The sequence below is a fragment of the Labrus bergylta genome, chromosome 10 (genome assembly GCF_963930695.1).
Source record: "Labrus bergylta chromosome 10, fLabBer1.1, whole genome shotgun sequence".
Taxonomy (NCBI): domain Eukaryota; kingdom Metazoa; phylum Chordata; class Actinopteri; order Labriformes; family Labridae; genus Labrus; species Labrus bergylta.
In genome coordinates, this window is record NC_089204.1 from 25,673,549 (window position 1) to 25,690,047 (window position 16,499).

A 16,499-nucleotide genomic window follows, 5' to 3' on the forward strand; every position below is an offset into this window, starting at 1 on the left:
TATAAAGAGCATAGAAACTGATGAGGATTGCTTGGTCAGAACTTACTGTTGTATCATCATATATATTAGGGATGCATTGTTTCAACATCGTTATCGGACAGTATCGGCCCTGCTGACAAACATTTGCACATCGGGAAATAATGTGGCATGAACTGATTTTATTCGTTGTGCCAAATTAATTTAAAGCTGGCATCTAGCCAATGTGTAGTAGACCTTAAGAAGTCATGAAACGATCATCGGTATCAGCCCTGATCTTTCCAATCGGTGCATCTCTGATATGACAGGTTTAGTTTTCATCATGTATCATCACCTCGTCTGCAGCACGGTAAATGGATGTGAGCTTTGTGGGTGCCTGTTTGTCGACTCTTGATACGGTGTTTATTGTTTATGCTGCTACTAGGGCTCAAAGACTAAAACATTTTATTCATGACTACTTACATGCCACAGTATATCTTGTATATTTGACTTTAAAAAATAATTTTAAATGTGATTATTTTTTAATAAAAGAAAACCTAATAAACTTGTGACTCTTAATTCTCCAGCTACATTTTTTTACAAGGCGACCGATTGTTAAAGAAGAACTACACAGACATAGTATATTTACTTGTAGAGTCTTGTTTGCTTTTGTAGATCTGAGGTCAGCTGATGCATGCAAGTGAGGGGTGTGGCTTTTGAAAGAGGTGGGTGTTGACGGAGCACTGAGGGAATGTGACTTTCAAAATCAAGCTACTTTTCAAAACGGACCAACCCTGCCTTTAAAGAAAATTCTCATGTGAACTTAAGTACGGTGCATTTCCTTCAATGTGAAAAGTGTGGTGTTAAATTGACAGAGCAACACAACAGCATCTCTAATGTTCCTAAAAAATAGAATTTATTTAGTACAATCATGAGTTACAGAGTCATATGAAAGATTTTGATTAAATGTGTGCTAATTAAATTAGCTCTTTAATGACATATAGTGCAGTATTCCTCTCAACATAAAGAGAAAATATAACTAATGCATATGTATAGTCTGACTTTTGCTTTATACTGCATGAGAGGAATGAACCACCTTCTACAGAGTTTATAAGAACGGCATTTTTTTAATATCAAACACCTCCATGACGGTCTCCACGTATTTGTCATCTGGCTGTTGCTTCCTCTTGCTGCCAGGACCCAGGAAACTTTTGATGGCGGGAAACTCCGTCATCCTTCCCTGGAAAGCCTGGACGGAAGTGAAGAAACAGAATAACCAAGAGGTGGATTATTTATTTTTGTGCACTGCTGTGAAAACAAACGTGAGTTTCATAGGAAGACATTTTACCTTGACGTTGCCGAAGTCCTTTAGGATTGCGACAAATTTCTCCTCAAGCATCAGGGTGCACTCCATCAGCAGCACGTCTGCCATGCTCATCTTACCTCCCACCAGGTATACAGTCTCACCCAACACCTGAGATGCACACACAAAATCTCATTTGATTTTCTTACACAATCCTATGCACTCATCGCCAGCTCTTTTAAAAAAACAAAAAACAGACAAGATGCACAGTGGTACCTTTTCGAACACAGGAAGGTAGCGTGCTTTTGCTTTAGTTTCAATTTCCTCCAGTTTGGCTTTGGGATCTTTGATGAAGGGCAGCATCATGATCATCTCCATCAGATCCTGCAGTCCCTCTGCGTACATGTTGATCCTGAGGGGGAACCATCAGCACAAACAATTATACATTCATCTAATAAATGGCGTATTATAATGACGGCTACACACGTTGATAAAATGCCTCGTACATGACTCGGTCTTTATCGTTCTTTCCATGAAGATTGTGCTTCTCTGCAATGTAATTCAGGATTGCCTTTGTTTGAATAAGCTTCATGCCATCGATTTCCACCAGGGGAACTTGTTGAAACATGAGATCTCCATCTGAAAGCACAGCAGCAAGCAGGTCATTCAGAGGGGCACTCCCAGTTGTAGATCATAAATGCAACATGTTCACTCTATACACAGGTCACAAGACAGGCTACTATATACATTCACTTCCACCTCAAATCCCAGGTTGCGTCACATATGGGTTGAAGTTGAGAGCAAAAAAAAAAACCACAGAAGACAAACCGAACTGAAGAACGTATGTGACTTGGAAACAGGCCAAAAGAGCACACAGACAAGATTTTAGCTTAAAAAAAAAAAAAAATACAATTTGGAAACCAACTTACCACTTAAAAGTTTTAAATATTGATCACGAGTTGTCAGAAAGACCTCATCAAACTGTGAAAGCAAGATTTAAAAACAAATTTATTGCACATTCAAGAGGCTTAGGGTTCCCCACAGTAAAATAGACAAATTAGTAAAAGTTTTGTTTTTTTCTTACCTCAACCCCTGCAACAGTCAGAAGCCAGCGGATTGACTCCATTTTCCCTCTCCCATTGAAGTAATGAAGCACAACTCTTCCAGCCATGGCTACAGTGTTTTCTTTTTTCAATATGTTAAACGCAAACTAAGAAGGAGAAGAAAACAAATCACAAACAACTGAATACAAATGCATGTACCTTCACAGAGACTTAGTTAACCATGTCTTTGGTCCACACCTGCAGAGTGAGTCGACTACCGTGCGAAATCAAGGTGGAGTGGGACTTTCAAAGTGTAGTTTAACTCGTTATATAATATTGTATTGTTGAAAAAAAATGTTAGATAAGGGGGAATGAAACACATGAAGGTGGTGATTGGTTGTGTCCGCCCAATAGAATCATGGCTCATTGGAATTTCTTTTTTTACCGCTAGGCATCATGGGAAATATATTCAGACGTTCTAGCGTTCAAGCAATGTTTATCTTCGTTCTCGACTTTGTACGTAGTTTACGTCATAAACAGGCTGCTGTCTGTCTTGGCCAGGTGTCCCTTGAAAAAATAGGGTTTTAATCTCAATGGGACCAACCTGGTTAAATAAAGGTTAAATAAAATAAAAAATAAAAAAAAAATTAAAAAAAATAAAGTAAAATAAAATAAAATAAAATAAAATAAAATAAAATAAAATAAAATAAATATATAATATATGATATAAAAAATAAAATAAAACACAACCAAGTCGAAATGGGAAATGTACAGAATTCACAGCGAACATGTCGATGTGTGACACCCGGTAAAACCGTGATAGAAACTGGTAGTCGTACATGCAGCTATATATACCACACGCCCCTCTCTTCTTCTCTTGGATGTGAGGGCGATCTGGCTGCGACATCTGTCACCCCATTGATCGCTAGGGTTGATTCGGCTGATCTGGCTGGCTAGGCGGGTGTCCCCTTCCTCCCTCACCACTCCATGTGTGTCCCTCCCGAAGCTCCGCGCTCGGTCGATGAGGACGACGTCCCGGCGGACGACCATCATCGGTATACCAGTAGCTGCGCTCCCCTGCTAGAACCTCCAAACAAGCTCAAGGCCCATTTGTAGGAGAAACGTAGGGAAGTTAAGCTCCAAGCGTCAGACACATCCAAATGCGGCACTGCACGTGGCAGTCTGCCTTCCTTTTTCTATTTAAATTACAAAAGTTAACAGTTGTTAAAAGTAAAGCATTAAGAAGATATCCTTAATAATACCATGTGGAGATGTGTCTTTTAAACACGATTATTGAGAAATGGTAGGCTGAAACACACATGCACATGTAGAAAAATCATCATCTACATCAGGGGTGGGCAACTGGCAGCCCCCATCAATCCCCAACGTGGCCCTCAGGTCAATTTTTACACATCAGTTAATTGGAAACATGACAAAATCTGCCATGAAATCATGAAAACCAGAAATATGTCCATAATAATATTTGATCACTTGTATATGTTAAGTTAAATTTGAGACATAATCGACTGTAATCATTTTTGTATACTACAATTTGGCCCTCTGGCAGTGAGAATTAAATGAATGTGGCCCTTGCTGTGACCGAAGTTGCCCATCCCTGATCCACATCATTAGCAAAAACACTTACTGCTTGTTATTAATAATAAAGATAACAGATAGGCTGCGGCAAAAGGAAATAGTGGGCTATGAGCGAGAAAGAGAAAATACATTCATAATACAAAAAAAAATGTAAACTAGACGAAACAATATAAGCCACAAGACTAAGACATGACTTATTAAACTGAAAGCCTTGTAAATGTGTTTTTATCCTACTGGGGTGTTTCGGTGACATTTTGTTCTGTACGCCATTATACTTCTAATAATGTAACATAACATGTAGTCTATGCAGTACGCCGTTAAAACACCTTTACTAATTTTCTTCTTGCTGCGCAATGCATTGTGGTAAAAAATTTTATTTCACTTTCCCAGATAAATTCAGTGTACTTTAAAGTTGGTTATAATTCTCACTCAAAAGCATATAGTTAAGGATTTAGTAGTGGACTTTAGACTGAGTAGCCTATTGTGAATGACTCCCGATTAACTGACCAATCACTGTCTGAAGATGTTTTATTCCCGCCCCTCTCCTTTGTAGTTTTCTACTATTCATTATTATATAACGAGTTCAACTTTGTGTCTCCATAGCATTTGTATTGCAGAGTTTTTAGAAAAGTAAATGTTTCATTAAGTTTGCTATTTGCATTCAGTAATATTTGGTATATGTCTCGTTTACTTATAACATGAATCATTCCAAATAGCCTACTTAAACCATGTGTGGAAAACATTTCCTTTAGTAGGTCCACAACTTAAAAAGAAAAAATAGTAGCCTATCAATCCACTGTTTTCTGGCAGATTCAGAAATCACATTTAAAGGTCATATCTTTTCTGTGTACTCTTTGGTCTGTTCCCAAGTCACATGAACTTCCAATTTTTGATTTTTGCTGACATCAACATGTGAAGCAACCAGATGACAAAAAGACCACACGTTGGAAAGAATCGTGTGATATCATGTAGTCACATGAAAAGTGTCCATGTAAAAGTGTTTTATTCCACCTGCTGCTGAGCGTCTGTTTAGACATCTCATGTTCACAAGTTCCCATGAGGTCAGTTCAAACAGAAGTCAGTCCTGAATTACATTGCAGAAAAGTACACTCTTCATGGAAAAGATGAGAATGAATGTGTGTGGAGCATTTCATTGTAACTTTAAGAATGCTATATCTAAAAAGTACATTTTAAGCATGAAAATAATCTGTGTTACCTTTAACAGCATAGAAAGCAGCATGCAAATATTGTGTTCAGATTTAGAAAAGCATCAAAGAAATGTGCACAGTCACTCTGACATGGAACTGATCATATACATGGAAAAACATGGTAATAAATGTCAACCATATAAGATACTGTATCAGTAACACAGAGCAGCTTTTTAATGATACCTTTGTTTTAAGAGTAATGAACTCATCGTATAGTAGAGCTTTAAAAATGACCCATGTTGGATATTTGAAAAGTCATGTGTGTTGTTATGAAACTTCAATGTCTCCCATTGTGACGACTCCTCCTCACGACTAGGTGTTCCTGTTTTGCCGGTTCTGGTCGAGGCGGGGTTGCAATCAGGGGACGGCCTGCACCTGGTCCTGGTGTAGTCCACATCTCATCAATATAATCCCTTCTCTCCAGACACACATTTTCTCTCCTCCTGTGTACTGGTTGTTTCTTTTTTTTTCACTCACTCTTTAATTACGTTGTAAATGAATGTGGTGTTACTTTGATATACTTCGTCTTCGTCTCACATTTGTTGTTGTTGCAGCCTTAGAACCGGGTTGTAACAATATCTCTTGTTAACATGTATGGCTCACTCTAGTAAAAAGGATCTGAACATCATGTGACCGGATGCACTGGATTTATGTACGTATAGCATTAACAGAGAGCTACTACAGACAGATTAATCTGAAGGGGATTACATTTTGCAGTGCAGCTGTAAAACACACACACACACACAATTTACTAAGAGGTAACATTCAAACATTCTTTTAAAGGTCGACAGACGGCGCCCACTGTGGCATCCATGTGTGGAGACTACAGTACTCCAAGCGGGCCGTCCGGGTTCAAATCTGACCTGTGGCTCCACTCCTGCACTCACTCTCTCCCCCGACACCATCCACTGTCCTGTCTCTAAAATAATGTCATAAAAAGCCCCAAAATAAACCTCAAAAAAAGAAAACAGATGCAGACAGCCGGCATGTCAACGAGTGTTTCCTGAAAAAATAACACAGATCAAACATGTTGGCGCCCAGTTCAAAGTTTAATGATACTCAATAACTGGATATTCAATGATCACACTCAAAAGGCCAAGCAGAATATATTAACTTGGACCATTTTACTTGCAAAAGAAAAGCATTGCACAATTTGGCAACCACCTGCATTTTATAATCTTACTGAAATGAAAAGCCTGTCTTTAATCCAGACAGCAGCTCTGTTACACAAATACAAAATAAAAAAAACACAGAGGAGCAAAGTAGGCTCAAATCTTGGCCGGTTGCATCAAGCTTTACACATCCACTTTGATAATTTACAGCTCACAAACATCCATAATACATACAACAACAGAAAAGAAGAAGATATTATTGCTGTGTAAGATGTATGTACAGGTTTGATTATAAAACGACTAGGCCTACTCTTTGGAGGTGAAAGAGTAACGAGGCTCCATGGAGACGGCACTAGCGGTGTCCGTATTTGGCAGACCAGTCTGTTCGCCCGTGGATGCTCTGAACCGGAGGGCGAGGCAGCAGGCCGGAGGTGCTCTTGTTGACCATCGTTGTGCTAGCAGAGGTGCTCATGTGACTCCGACCGGACTGCCATGTTGCATAATCTACAGAAACAGCAAAATAGAAAAATTGAGGTTTTAAAAAAAAATGGAAAAAGGAAGAAAGCTTCACAGACATGTTTTTGGGAGCGCTGAGACTTATTTAAACTTGTTGAAAAGAAGGATAATATGTGACCTTTAATACACTATAAACCACATCAGATCAATGAATGACCCGTTAACAGAAAGCTCTGAAATCCAATCCTCACTTGATGCTGTTGATTCCATTGTAGGACCCTGCTGCCCTCTGTGACCAGCAGAGCCGAGGTCCTTCTTGTAAAACGATGGCATGTATCCACCTGGGATTGTGTTTGTACCTGACATTTCAAACGAACAAACAAACACAGATCCATTTATTTAGTAACAATGGAAACATAAAGCTGCAAAGATAACAGTGTAGACATCTTGTGAGGGTTACCGTGAGCTCCTCTGCTCGGCAGAGTCCCTCCAAAGGGGATACTGCTGTTTCCCCAAAGATGGCTGCCAGTGAAGTCTTTACTGGCATTTATGGCCACGTTCTTCTTTGTGCTAATGCCTGAGGACGAAAGAGAGAGCAGTCTAATTCCTCCTAACCAAAAAATATATATTTATGAATATTTATGGTGCACAGCAGAGGTGGACGATCCCTTCCTCTTTGACTCTTCACTACCTGCATCTGATACCTAACTTACAGCTGCATTTCCCTCTGTATCAATAAAGTATCCATCCATCTATCTTTCAAAAAATCTTCTCTAGAAATGTCTCAAAAAGTGAGTTCTCTTTGATTTAAAATGTACACTATCCTAAAGTGTTCAGTATTTATTTGTTGTATTGCTTTAGATTCTGAAGTGACAAAGAAACTCCTCATACTTAGATCACACCGTTATTGTTTACAGAGGTAATAACATTTTTATTTTTAAGAAAATATGGCATGTACATTTATTTTGGATGCTACCTGTTTTTGATTTTGTCACCAATAAGACGTCTGAAAATCTATCCCAGGGTCAAAAAAACTTGTCTTTAAACTCCTGCTCGTCTATCCAGAGAGACACGCCCCCTAGCTGCAACCCCGGATGAGTAGCACCGCTGTGCACCTGGAACCCATCGATCCTCAAGGAAAAAATAAATCTTGAACAAAAAAAGGTAAATACAGTCTGTGTGCACGCTAAGTTTGCTTATTGAATTTTTAATGAGGTACTGCCTAACTGCATGAACATGTTTTGAACCCTTTTCAGTTTGGCATTTTAATGCAAAGCATACAGTTACATCTGCTACCTCAAAAATCCTGTGATTGTTCTGCTGAACCATCAGAACGCAAACTGAAACTAAACCAGAGTTGACTCTGAAAAATGATGACTGTGTAAGCGCACGTGGACACTCCTCCTCAGAGCTGAGGTCTACTCCTCAAAAGGAATATTACTGAATATTACCTGGTAAATATCTCGACTGCCTCAGGTAATGCTGTTTAGCTGAAGCGGTTCTTGATGGCTCTTGGTAAGCTGAAGACTTGTTCAGGTTCAAAGGTGCGTCTTCCTTTACTTTGGGTCGACTGAAATCCAGAGCGTTTCCATACCTGAAAGAGAAGACGTTCAATCAGACACAGATGGTGTGAATAACCTGCAATGCTATTTTTTTTTAAAACCACAGAGCCTTGCTTTTTTTTTTTGCATATTTTGTGCACACATTATTATCGCTTGTGGAGACGGACTACAGCCTCACCTGCTCAGCGCGTCCTCCTGCTGCCGCGACTTTTCGCTGGAGAAGTTGCTCTTCCCGAGAATACTGATGGATGTGAGATGAGAGTCTTCGTAGTCGTCCCAGTCTTCGCCTTTGAGGTGTCCTGTGCCGTGGCCCCAACGTCTCCGTCCTCCTTTAGGTTTCAGCTGGTAGCTCAGAAGGTTGGAATTCTCTGTCTCATGCCTCGCTTGCTAAAGATACAGAAAATAAAAACCATCAACCATGTGAGGGAGGAAAACTTTCCACATTTACATCAAATGGTAGCTAGTGCTAAGTATCCTACGCACAGCTGTGCCATCTCCAATACATTTCACAAGATATTTAAAATAAATTAACAATAAAAAAAAGATTTAGTTACTAAAATTTGCTGTTTAATTTTGTTCAAAAAAAATGTAAAAGATTAAATCATTGACTAACACTTTAAGAGGTGTTATTTTGTTTTACAAATATGCTAATTAAGTTAAAAAAATATAAGAATGTGTTTATTTAAATGTCCCAATGGACCTATTTTTAATTGAGGAAACTGTTAAAGGACTTTTAAAAACCATACTGTAAACATGGGAGTCAAGCTCTCCAGGGTACAGAGAAGGTTATCTCCAGTAAACTTCTGCTTTCAAGCTTTCTCACTTTACTTTAACTGCCAATTTCCACAAAGTCCGTGCATCCACTTCAGCACCGCTCACTGCCACTCTCGTCAACGCTCCTGTTTTAACAGCAAGTCCCATGTTTCAATTCAATCCTGAGTCTATTTTCGTCAGAGCTCGCTGCAAGCACGAATCAAGCTGGACAGAATAGATCGAGTCAGACAGGGAAACGCATGTAGTGTCTGGTGAATTTCAAAATAAAACAAAATATGCGGACGCACAATTGTCCCCTCCATCCCTTTATCAACATGCACCGTTTTTAGATCACGGTCATTTCGGGTGAATTTGCATGCAGTTTGAAGATACGAGCCATATGAAGAGCGCTAGGCTGCTCATGGGTGACATCTACTGGATCAAAAAGTTGCATATTCTTCCTTTATACTCTCTTCTGATTACCAGTGTGTTCTCTGTGCTAGATTTGTCCTGACTGTCTGGCTGTAGAGATAAAGAAACAAGCACCACCACACACCTTACTCTGCAGACTCTTGTCAACAATATAAGGGAGATGGCTCTGCGGTGTTCCTTGAGTCTGATCCTGCTTCAGCATGTGCTTCGGTTGCTGCTCTCTGACCAGCTCCATGTGCCGTTGGTACGCCGCTGCCTGGGCGGCGGGCGGCACAGGGGAGGGCTGGATCTGCTGGAGAGGTCTGGACGGGGGGCAGTGTTGGTTGTGAGGTGGAGGCTGGGACAGAGGCAGCACAGGCTTTAGCAGCAGAGGCGGGTGCTGCAGCGTCTGTTGTTGCTGTATAGGAACCTGCAGCGGCACGAGGCTCGGCTGAGGTCGGCCCTGCTCCAGGATCTGCTGGGGCGTGCCCAAAGCCTGGCCCACGTGGAAGTACGAGTACCTGAGAGCCTGAAAAGACAAAAAACGGAAAAAACTTCAGCTTATATTATCAGCTGTGAGAGATGTAGAAATACTTGTTTGCAAGACTTTACCTGGGCAGAAGCTGGTCTCTTCTTGGGGTCCCACTGCAGGAGGTCTGTCATCAGGTGGATGGCTTCAGGACTGGCATTAGGGATCAGTGTCTTCAGATTACTGGGGACGCACTGAGGCCACCGGAAATTCATAGCACTGGCAAGCAGGTATCCCTCCGGCCAATCGTTCTAGAGGAGAGACACAGTGAATCTTACACACCACAACAAGAACATCCAGAACTAACAAACTAGGTAGGGTGACTTATTTATCTGATACTGGTGTCATTCATCTGCTATCTCTTTAAAGCTCCCCTCCCCATTTGCCCACTTCCCTCTGATTGGCCAGCTCTCTGGAAGCCTTCTTAAAGGGGGCAGAACGCTGCAGGGCTACCAGGGGACAGAGAGCCTATGGAAGAGGTTTCATCGGCCTATGTAGAGGCTTTAGGTAGACTTGTAAAATTCTTGGTTTGGTATTGGGACTGGTGTCGTTTGATTTGCAGGAAAAGCCATTTAGCGACCTCTGCAGACTAATCCTGGGATTGCTCCAACATACGTTTACCCCATGAGCTGAACATTTGCTCTGGTTTTAGTATCTGTTTCCAGCATTTTAATCACTTGTGTGAGTTTTCAATGAGTCCTCAGAATTACCTTCTTTGGTGTCCCTAAGACTTGGCAAATTTTGAATATGGTGTCTACTTCACTGGAGCCAGGGAAAAGAGGCCTGAGGGTGTAAAGCTCTGCCATGATGCAGCCAACGGCCCACTGGTCTATGGGTGAACTGTAAGAGGTGGATCTGAGGAGAACCTCTGGAGCTCTGTACCTGGTTCAAAGATGAAGACCAAAAGGAGTTTAGCTGCACTGAACTTTAGAACATGCTTTTTTCGATTGCGAGTCCGTTACGTTTACTCACCATCTGGTGGAGACGTAATCGGTGTACGGCGGGCGAGATCGGATTTCTCTGGCAAGCCCGAAGTCGGCTATTTTCACCAGCTCTGGGCCCATGCACAGGAGATTCTCCGGTTTCATGTCTCTGTGAAAAAACCCTTCAAACGACACGAGGCATGAAGAAATGAAATAGATGTGTCAGGGCTGTCACAACAGAATGTTACACTTCATAATGACACGTGTAAGAATCCAATCATATCGTTTTATACCTTTTTTGTTACCATGGCAACACAAGTCAAAGTCACAAGCACTAAATAATGGGTAGTTTCTTGTTTTTAATGACTAAAAATAGCAAGTAATCTCCTGCACACCGTCTAAATTTACAAATATTTTGGTACCAAAATTGTATTGTGTAATCTCTCTCTCTCTCTCTCTCTCCCTCTCCCTCTCTCTCCCTCTCTCTCTCTCCCTCTCTCTCCCTCTCTCTCCCTCTCTCTCCCCCTCTCTCTCCCTCTCTCTCTCTCTCCCTCTCTCTCCCTCTCTCCCCCTCTCCCCCAACAATGTGACTTCTGTGAAACACACATTGAGAGTCTGAAGTTCTTTAAAGGTTTATTTTTGTGCCTTTTCTGGATAGAGTCTGAAATCGGGGAGAGAGAGAGAGAGAGAGAGAGAGAGAGGAATGACATGCAAAAAAAGAGCCACAGGCTAGATTCAAACCCGGGCCGCCCACTTTGAGGACCACAGTCCCCGTACATGGTGTCCGTGTATTAACCACTAGGCTCGTAGATCGTATCGTTTTATAGTATAAAAAAAGTATTGCGGTATGGAACATTTTGGCAGCCTTACCGTGTTTGTGAATAAACGTGAGCCCCTGAAGTATCTGGAACATGATATTTCTAACAGCTGATTCAGGGAACAATCCAGTCCTGCAGGGAGAAGAAAACCCGATTCAAAACTTTGTTCAAGCAAGAGAATAAAAAAAGTTTGAAATGTGGAATTAATAATGAATGAAGAAATAACACATACGCGTACCGGTCTTTCATGAGCTGATATAAGTTTTCCTTCATGTACTCAAATATAAAGTACAAGTGATCGTTCTCTCGTATGACCTCCTTCAGCTTGATCACATTGGCATGGTTGAGTTTCTTTAGGGACTGAAAGAAGAGAAACAGGCGATGTAAGACTGTGTGGCGTACACAAACTACAAGAGTGGAAGTAAATCTAACCATGCTGGAACACACACACACACACACACACACACACACACACACACACACACACACACACACACACACACACACACACACACACACACACACACACACACACACACACACACACACACACACACACACACACACACACACACACACACACACACACACACACACACACACACACACACACACACACACACACACACACACACACACACACACACACACACACACACACACACACACACACACACACACACACACACACACACACACACACACACACACACACACACACACAAAACTATAAAGCAAACCCTTCATGTTGAAACATCGGGACTCGGTGTATAGAAAATGCTGCAAAGGCGGGTTTTATGCTGTAACTTTTAAAGGGGAAATAAATGTAGAATAAAAAAAGCAGGATGAGGAAACGTACAGCTTTCCCGTGCGCTGGGATGATTCAGCTTTAACCATGCTACAGCTTAGTTAAGGGGGATTTGGGGACTTTATAATCTGACATGCCTTCATATTGATGTAATTCGCAGGATTTAAAGGACCAGCATAGGCTCCGTGTTTTTTTTTTTTGCAGCGTTAAGTTAAAGCTCCAGGAGAGGGTTGGGGGAGAGGGGGAGAGGGAGGAGGGATGTAGGTTAAGAATAGAAACCAGAGCTCAAAAACCAACAGCACACAAGAATCACCTTCTGCTCTTAGAGCCGGTGTTTGACTTCGAGCTGTGAGACAGAAGGTTTACGTTGTGTTAATGAAGGGAATGTTTCTTTAATGATCCAAGAAAAAAAAAAAATCAACCCAAAAATAATCACAGGATGAAAAACCTAAAACACTGTTTCACTGGTCACTGCATCACAACAATCAACAGCATGCTTAACATGTTACACTGCATGTGATATTTGAATCTGAGATCAAACTGCGCTGCAATAGTCAAGTCTCTGTGCGAGCGCTATAACCTTACTAGACGTTAAGCTCTTTCAGTGATTACCCTTCACTTAAGATGATTTAACTTTTTTTAAAGGTAGAATCTGCAAATACTAACAGCTTAGTGTATTCTAAGAATGAAATAAACCTTCATGTAACTCTGGATTTAAACAGGTGAGTAGGTGGAGCATTAGGCCAAACATGACCGAGGTCAAATGAAAAACCAGAAATAGACAAACTAGCAGATGTGCCAATAGTGTTGTTACAGCTGTCAGTGACCTGGTGATACAGAGAAAACAGTCCCTACAGCTTTGTGTTGATTATGAGGTGGTAGAGCTTTTTAAAGGGAACACTTGGTCGGTGTTCAGTTACGTCGTGTTCGGATCAGTTTGAGACAAATAATGCTAGAGCCAAATTGTCTTCCTCGTCCAGCGCTGCAGTAAGATCAGACAACGTGGATCTTTATTCAAAGCTTCAACAACGACTTTAGAACATTTACATTTTACACTACAGAACGCTCAGAGGAGTACGGTGGCCGGGAAGGGCAAATCAAAATGACAAAGTGCGAAACACTTTTGACAAAGCTTGAGACAAAGTTACACTGTGGAAAACATTTTCACATTTAAAACAAGATTCCTGAAGCAAAGCACATTTAAACAAATTTACATTTAAGATGAGAAATGTACAAGATGCTTGTGAAAGTGTTTCACATCTTGTACATTTCTTATCTAAAATGTACATTTGTTTTGTTTGAAGTGTTTAGCTTCAGTAGTTTGCTTTGTTTGGGGACTGGTAAAAGTGTTCTGCCGATTGTAAATGTGTCTCAGTGCTCCTTAAAGACTTTTAAATCTAGGTAATGTGTTTTGTAAATGTAGACATTAGCTACATTAGTTTTGTCCTCGATAAATGTTTGTTGCTTTGGTTAATTTTGTTTAAGAAAACGTTTTTCAAAATGTAAATTTGTCTCAAGCTTTGTGAAAGTGTTTCACTTTGTAAGTTTTGCACTTCCCAGCCACCGTAGAGGAGGGACTTTGCTTTAAGATTAATCCACGCTCATTCTTCCCAAAATCTAATTCTGAAACCGTGTTCAAATGAAAAACCATCACTCACCTTGACTTCACGGAGGTTCATGCATTCTTCCCAGGAGTAGAATTTTCTTTTCATTCTGGGAAGAAAAAAAAAAGAAAAAAGTATTAGTGATTTGTTTGCAGTGACGTCACAATGCAGAGCAGCAGTCTCTTTTCAAGTTCAAGTTGAGTCTAACAGTAAGAGAACAGTAATGTGCAGAACATGCAGAAAAAGTCTTTGCATGCATGCACGCCTGGACAATCACACATTTACTATTCTGCTGCTCACTTCTTTATCGCGACCAGCTCCCCCGACTCCAGACTGCGGCCGAGGATGACGGAGCCGTAGGTGCCATCCCCGAGCTGTCTGATGTTGGTGTATCTATTCATTATGCTTGTCCTTCCATAGAGTCAGGCGGGTAAATTATTGGGAGGAAATAGAGATGTGTTCGCCTCCTGCTGGTGAATGCAGCCAGATTTTCCTGTGACAACAGCAGAAGACTACGGGCAGAGCTGGAGGACTCATGGTGTCATGGACTTGCCTCCCTCTAGCTGAAAAGGTGAGGAATTGAAAAGAGATGAAGTTTGTCTGAGGCAACATACAATAAACATAATCTTTAACAAAACTAGCATGAGACGACTCGACCATTTGACCTCACACTAAACACTTAAGAGTCAAACACCTTATCAGTACTGAGGAGAAATAATATTAATTACTCCTAAATGAACTCAAACGGAGTCTTACATGGACTGTGTTTTTGCAGAAAGCAAAATGGATTTGATGTTTTGTTAAATATCTTTGCATTAAGTGAAATGTTTTTGCCGTCTGGTGATATGATTTTTTTTTTTGCAATCATGAAGTATTTGTGTATCTGACCTGCAGGGCCACAGTCAGATCTTATTTCTTATGCAATTAAACCTTTGGTGGAAAGAATATACCGTAATAAATCACATGTGTATGAACTCATTATAGAGAGAAAGGGATGAAAGTAGTCCTCTGAGCGCTTACACCCTGAACTCAGCTCAGCTATAAAAAAAGGAGAATCCAGCTCTTTACTCACAATAACAGAAATCATTTACAAAAAGCCATTTCTTTTTTTTAAACCTGTGAATTCATATTTATGGATGTGTTAAGGTGTGGAAGGAGGTGAAATTGAATCATTATAATCTAAAAAGTGTGTTCCTGTTCACTATTTTCCAAGACACCAAACAATACAGGAGTCCAAAATAAAACTAAATGTTTATCAATTTCAACATGAATGATATCACACAATGTTCCCTCCAGATTGGACTACAACTAAATAAATGCAGTTTCAAAAACTACGATTTACACCTGCAGTACATCTGTCTTCAATCTTTTTTTTATCTAAAGTCCTCAGTCATAGAATACAGCTCTTTCCTTCATCTGTATTTTAATGCCATTACACCTATGTTGTTGTTGTTGTTGTTGTTGTTGTTGTTGTTGTTTCCCTCATGTTTCATCCTTGACGAAGCTGACATTAATTGTTTTTCATATTTTAACTAGTTTGCATGAATTGCTCAGAATTAGAGCTACCACCAAACATCAAATAGGATATTGGAAACGGGATATAGTTCACCCTGCAGGTCATCACATCAGATGGGAGAGTGTGTTTGGGGTTAATTGTTAACCGGAGTGTCGCGCAGGAAATTGTTGCAAATTGATACAATTAACGTTGTGTTAATGAGGCTGGTGGGTTCGGCCCAGCTGCTGAAAACAACATAACATCCTTTACATTGAGTTAAAAAAAAAAAAGGGCCTCAGTGACTGAATGTGAAACTTAAATTAATACGAAAAAGCATCAGACAACACTCACCCTCCTCACGTCAAATAGACAACAACACATGGCCGAGCATCCGGGGGTCGACGTGTGTGACAAAATGCTCAAATGAATAATAATCAGCGTTAGAAGATCCACTCTTGTCAAACCGACTTCATAAATATAATGTTATCCAGGCCCCGTTTTTTTTCTTTCCTCCAGCAGAGCTCATCATAATCTCGCGTTGTTGTAAAAACAAATCACAGCTCTCCTCCGTAAAACAAAGATTACAACCCGAAGCGAGAGGCTTCCCTGCAACTTAATCGCGAAGCTCTGCACGTTTAAATATATCCAACTATAGACTGTTTTTGGTAAGCAGTATGACACATTTGCTTTCCACACATATAAGCAGGTGAAATATATACAGTGGACCCTGAAAGATGGAAAACATCTTTATAAAAAATGAAAAACAACGATTTACCAAAATTACAAAAATAAAAAATGACGATTATTTAAGCGTGCAAAGCGATGTCGAAGGAGAACGAGCATTAATGCTCTTGTTTCGCACTTTTCATCTTTGGTTAAACGTGAAATCTACGGCGTGGCAGAAGGTTCAAAAGGGTTAGAGG

At 40.5% G+C, this 16,499-nt stretch overlaps 2 protein-coding genes across 5 annotated transcripts; both read right to left on the reverse strand.

Annotated features, from left to right (window-relative positions):
- Positions 1 to 849: 849 nt before the first annotated feature.
- gsta.1 (glutathione S-transferase, alpha tandem duplicate 1) lies at positions 850 to 2,717 on the reverse strand. Its single transcript, XM_020654880.3, has 7 exons — positions 2,560 to 2,717; positions 2,343 to 2,468; positions 2,188 to 2,239; positions 1,765 to 1,897; positions 1,535 to 1,670; positions 1,304 to 1,429; positions 850 to 1,204 (listed from the first exon to the last, which is right to left on the reverse strand). Exons 2-7 carry the CDS (start codon positions 2,427 to 2,429, stop codon positions 1,064 to 1,066), a joined length of 675 nt encoding a protein of 224 aa, XP_020510536.2. The 5' UTR covers positions 2,430 to 2,468; positions 2,560 to 2,717; the 3' UTR covers positions 850 to 1,063.
- Positions 2,718 to 6,135: 3,418 nt separating this feature from the next.
- Positions 6,136 to 16,110, reverse strand: LOC109978699 (serine/threonine-protein kinase ICK-like). 4 transcript variants are annotated; one of them, XM_065959422.1, is made up of 14 exons: positions 15,928 to 16,110; positions 14,382 to 14,644; positions 14,136 to 14,190; positions 11,908 to 12,029; positions 11,722 to 11,801; positions 10,901 to 11,033; positions 10,639 to 10,810; positions 10,012 to 10,179; positions 9,545 to 9,928; positions 8,414 to 8,622; positions 8,125 to 8,267; positions 7,134 to 7,250; positions 6,925 to 7,032; positions 6,136 to 6,721 (listed from the first exon to the last, which is right to left on the reverse strand). In XM_065959422.1, the coding sequence occupies exons 2-14, from the start codon at positions 14,480 to 14,482 to the stop codon at positions 6,570 to 6,572; spliced, it is 1,944 nt and encodes a 647-aa protein (XP_065815494.1). In that variant the 5' UTR covers positions 14,483 to 14,644; positions 15,928 to 16,110; the 3' UTR covers positions 6,136 to 6,569. The 4 variants fall into 4 exon arrangements, with proteins under 4 accessions (XP_065815494.1, XP_065815493.1, XP_065815496.1 ...); XM_065959421.1 differs by having other exon boundaries at positions 11,902 to 12,029; XM_065959424.1 differs by lacking the exons at positions 14,382 to 14,644; positions 15,928 to 16,110 and adding an exon at positions 12,791 to 12,823 and having other exon boundaries at positions 14,136 to 14,180.
- Positions 16,111 to 16,499: the final 389 nt, after the last annotated feature.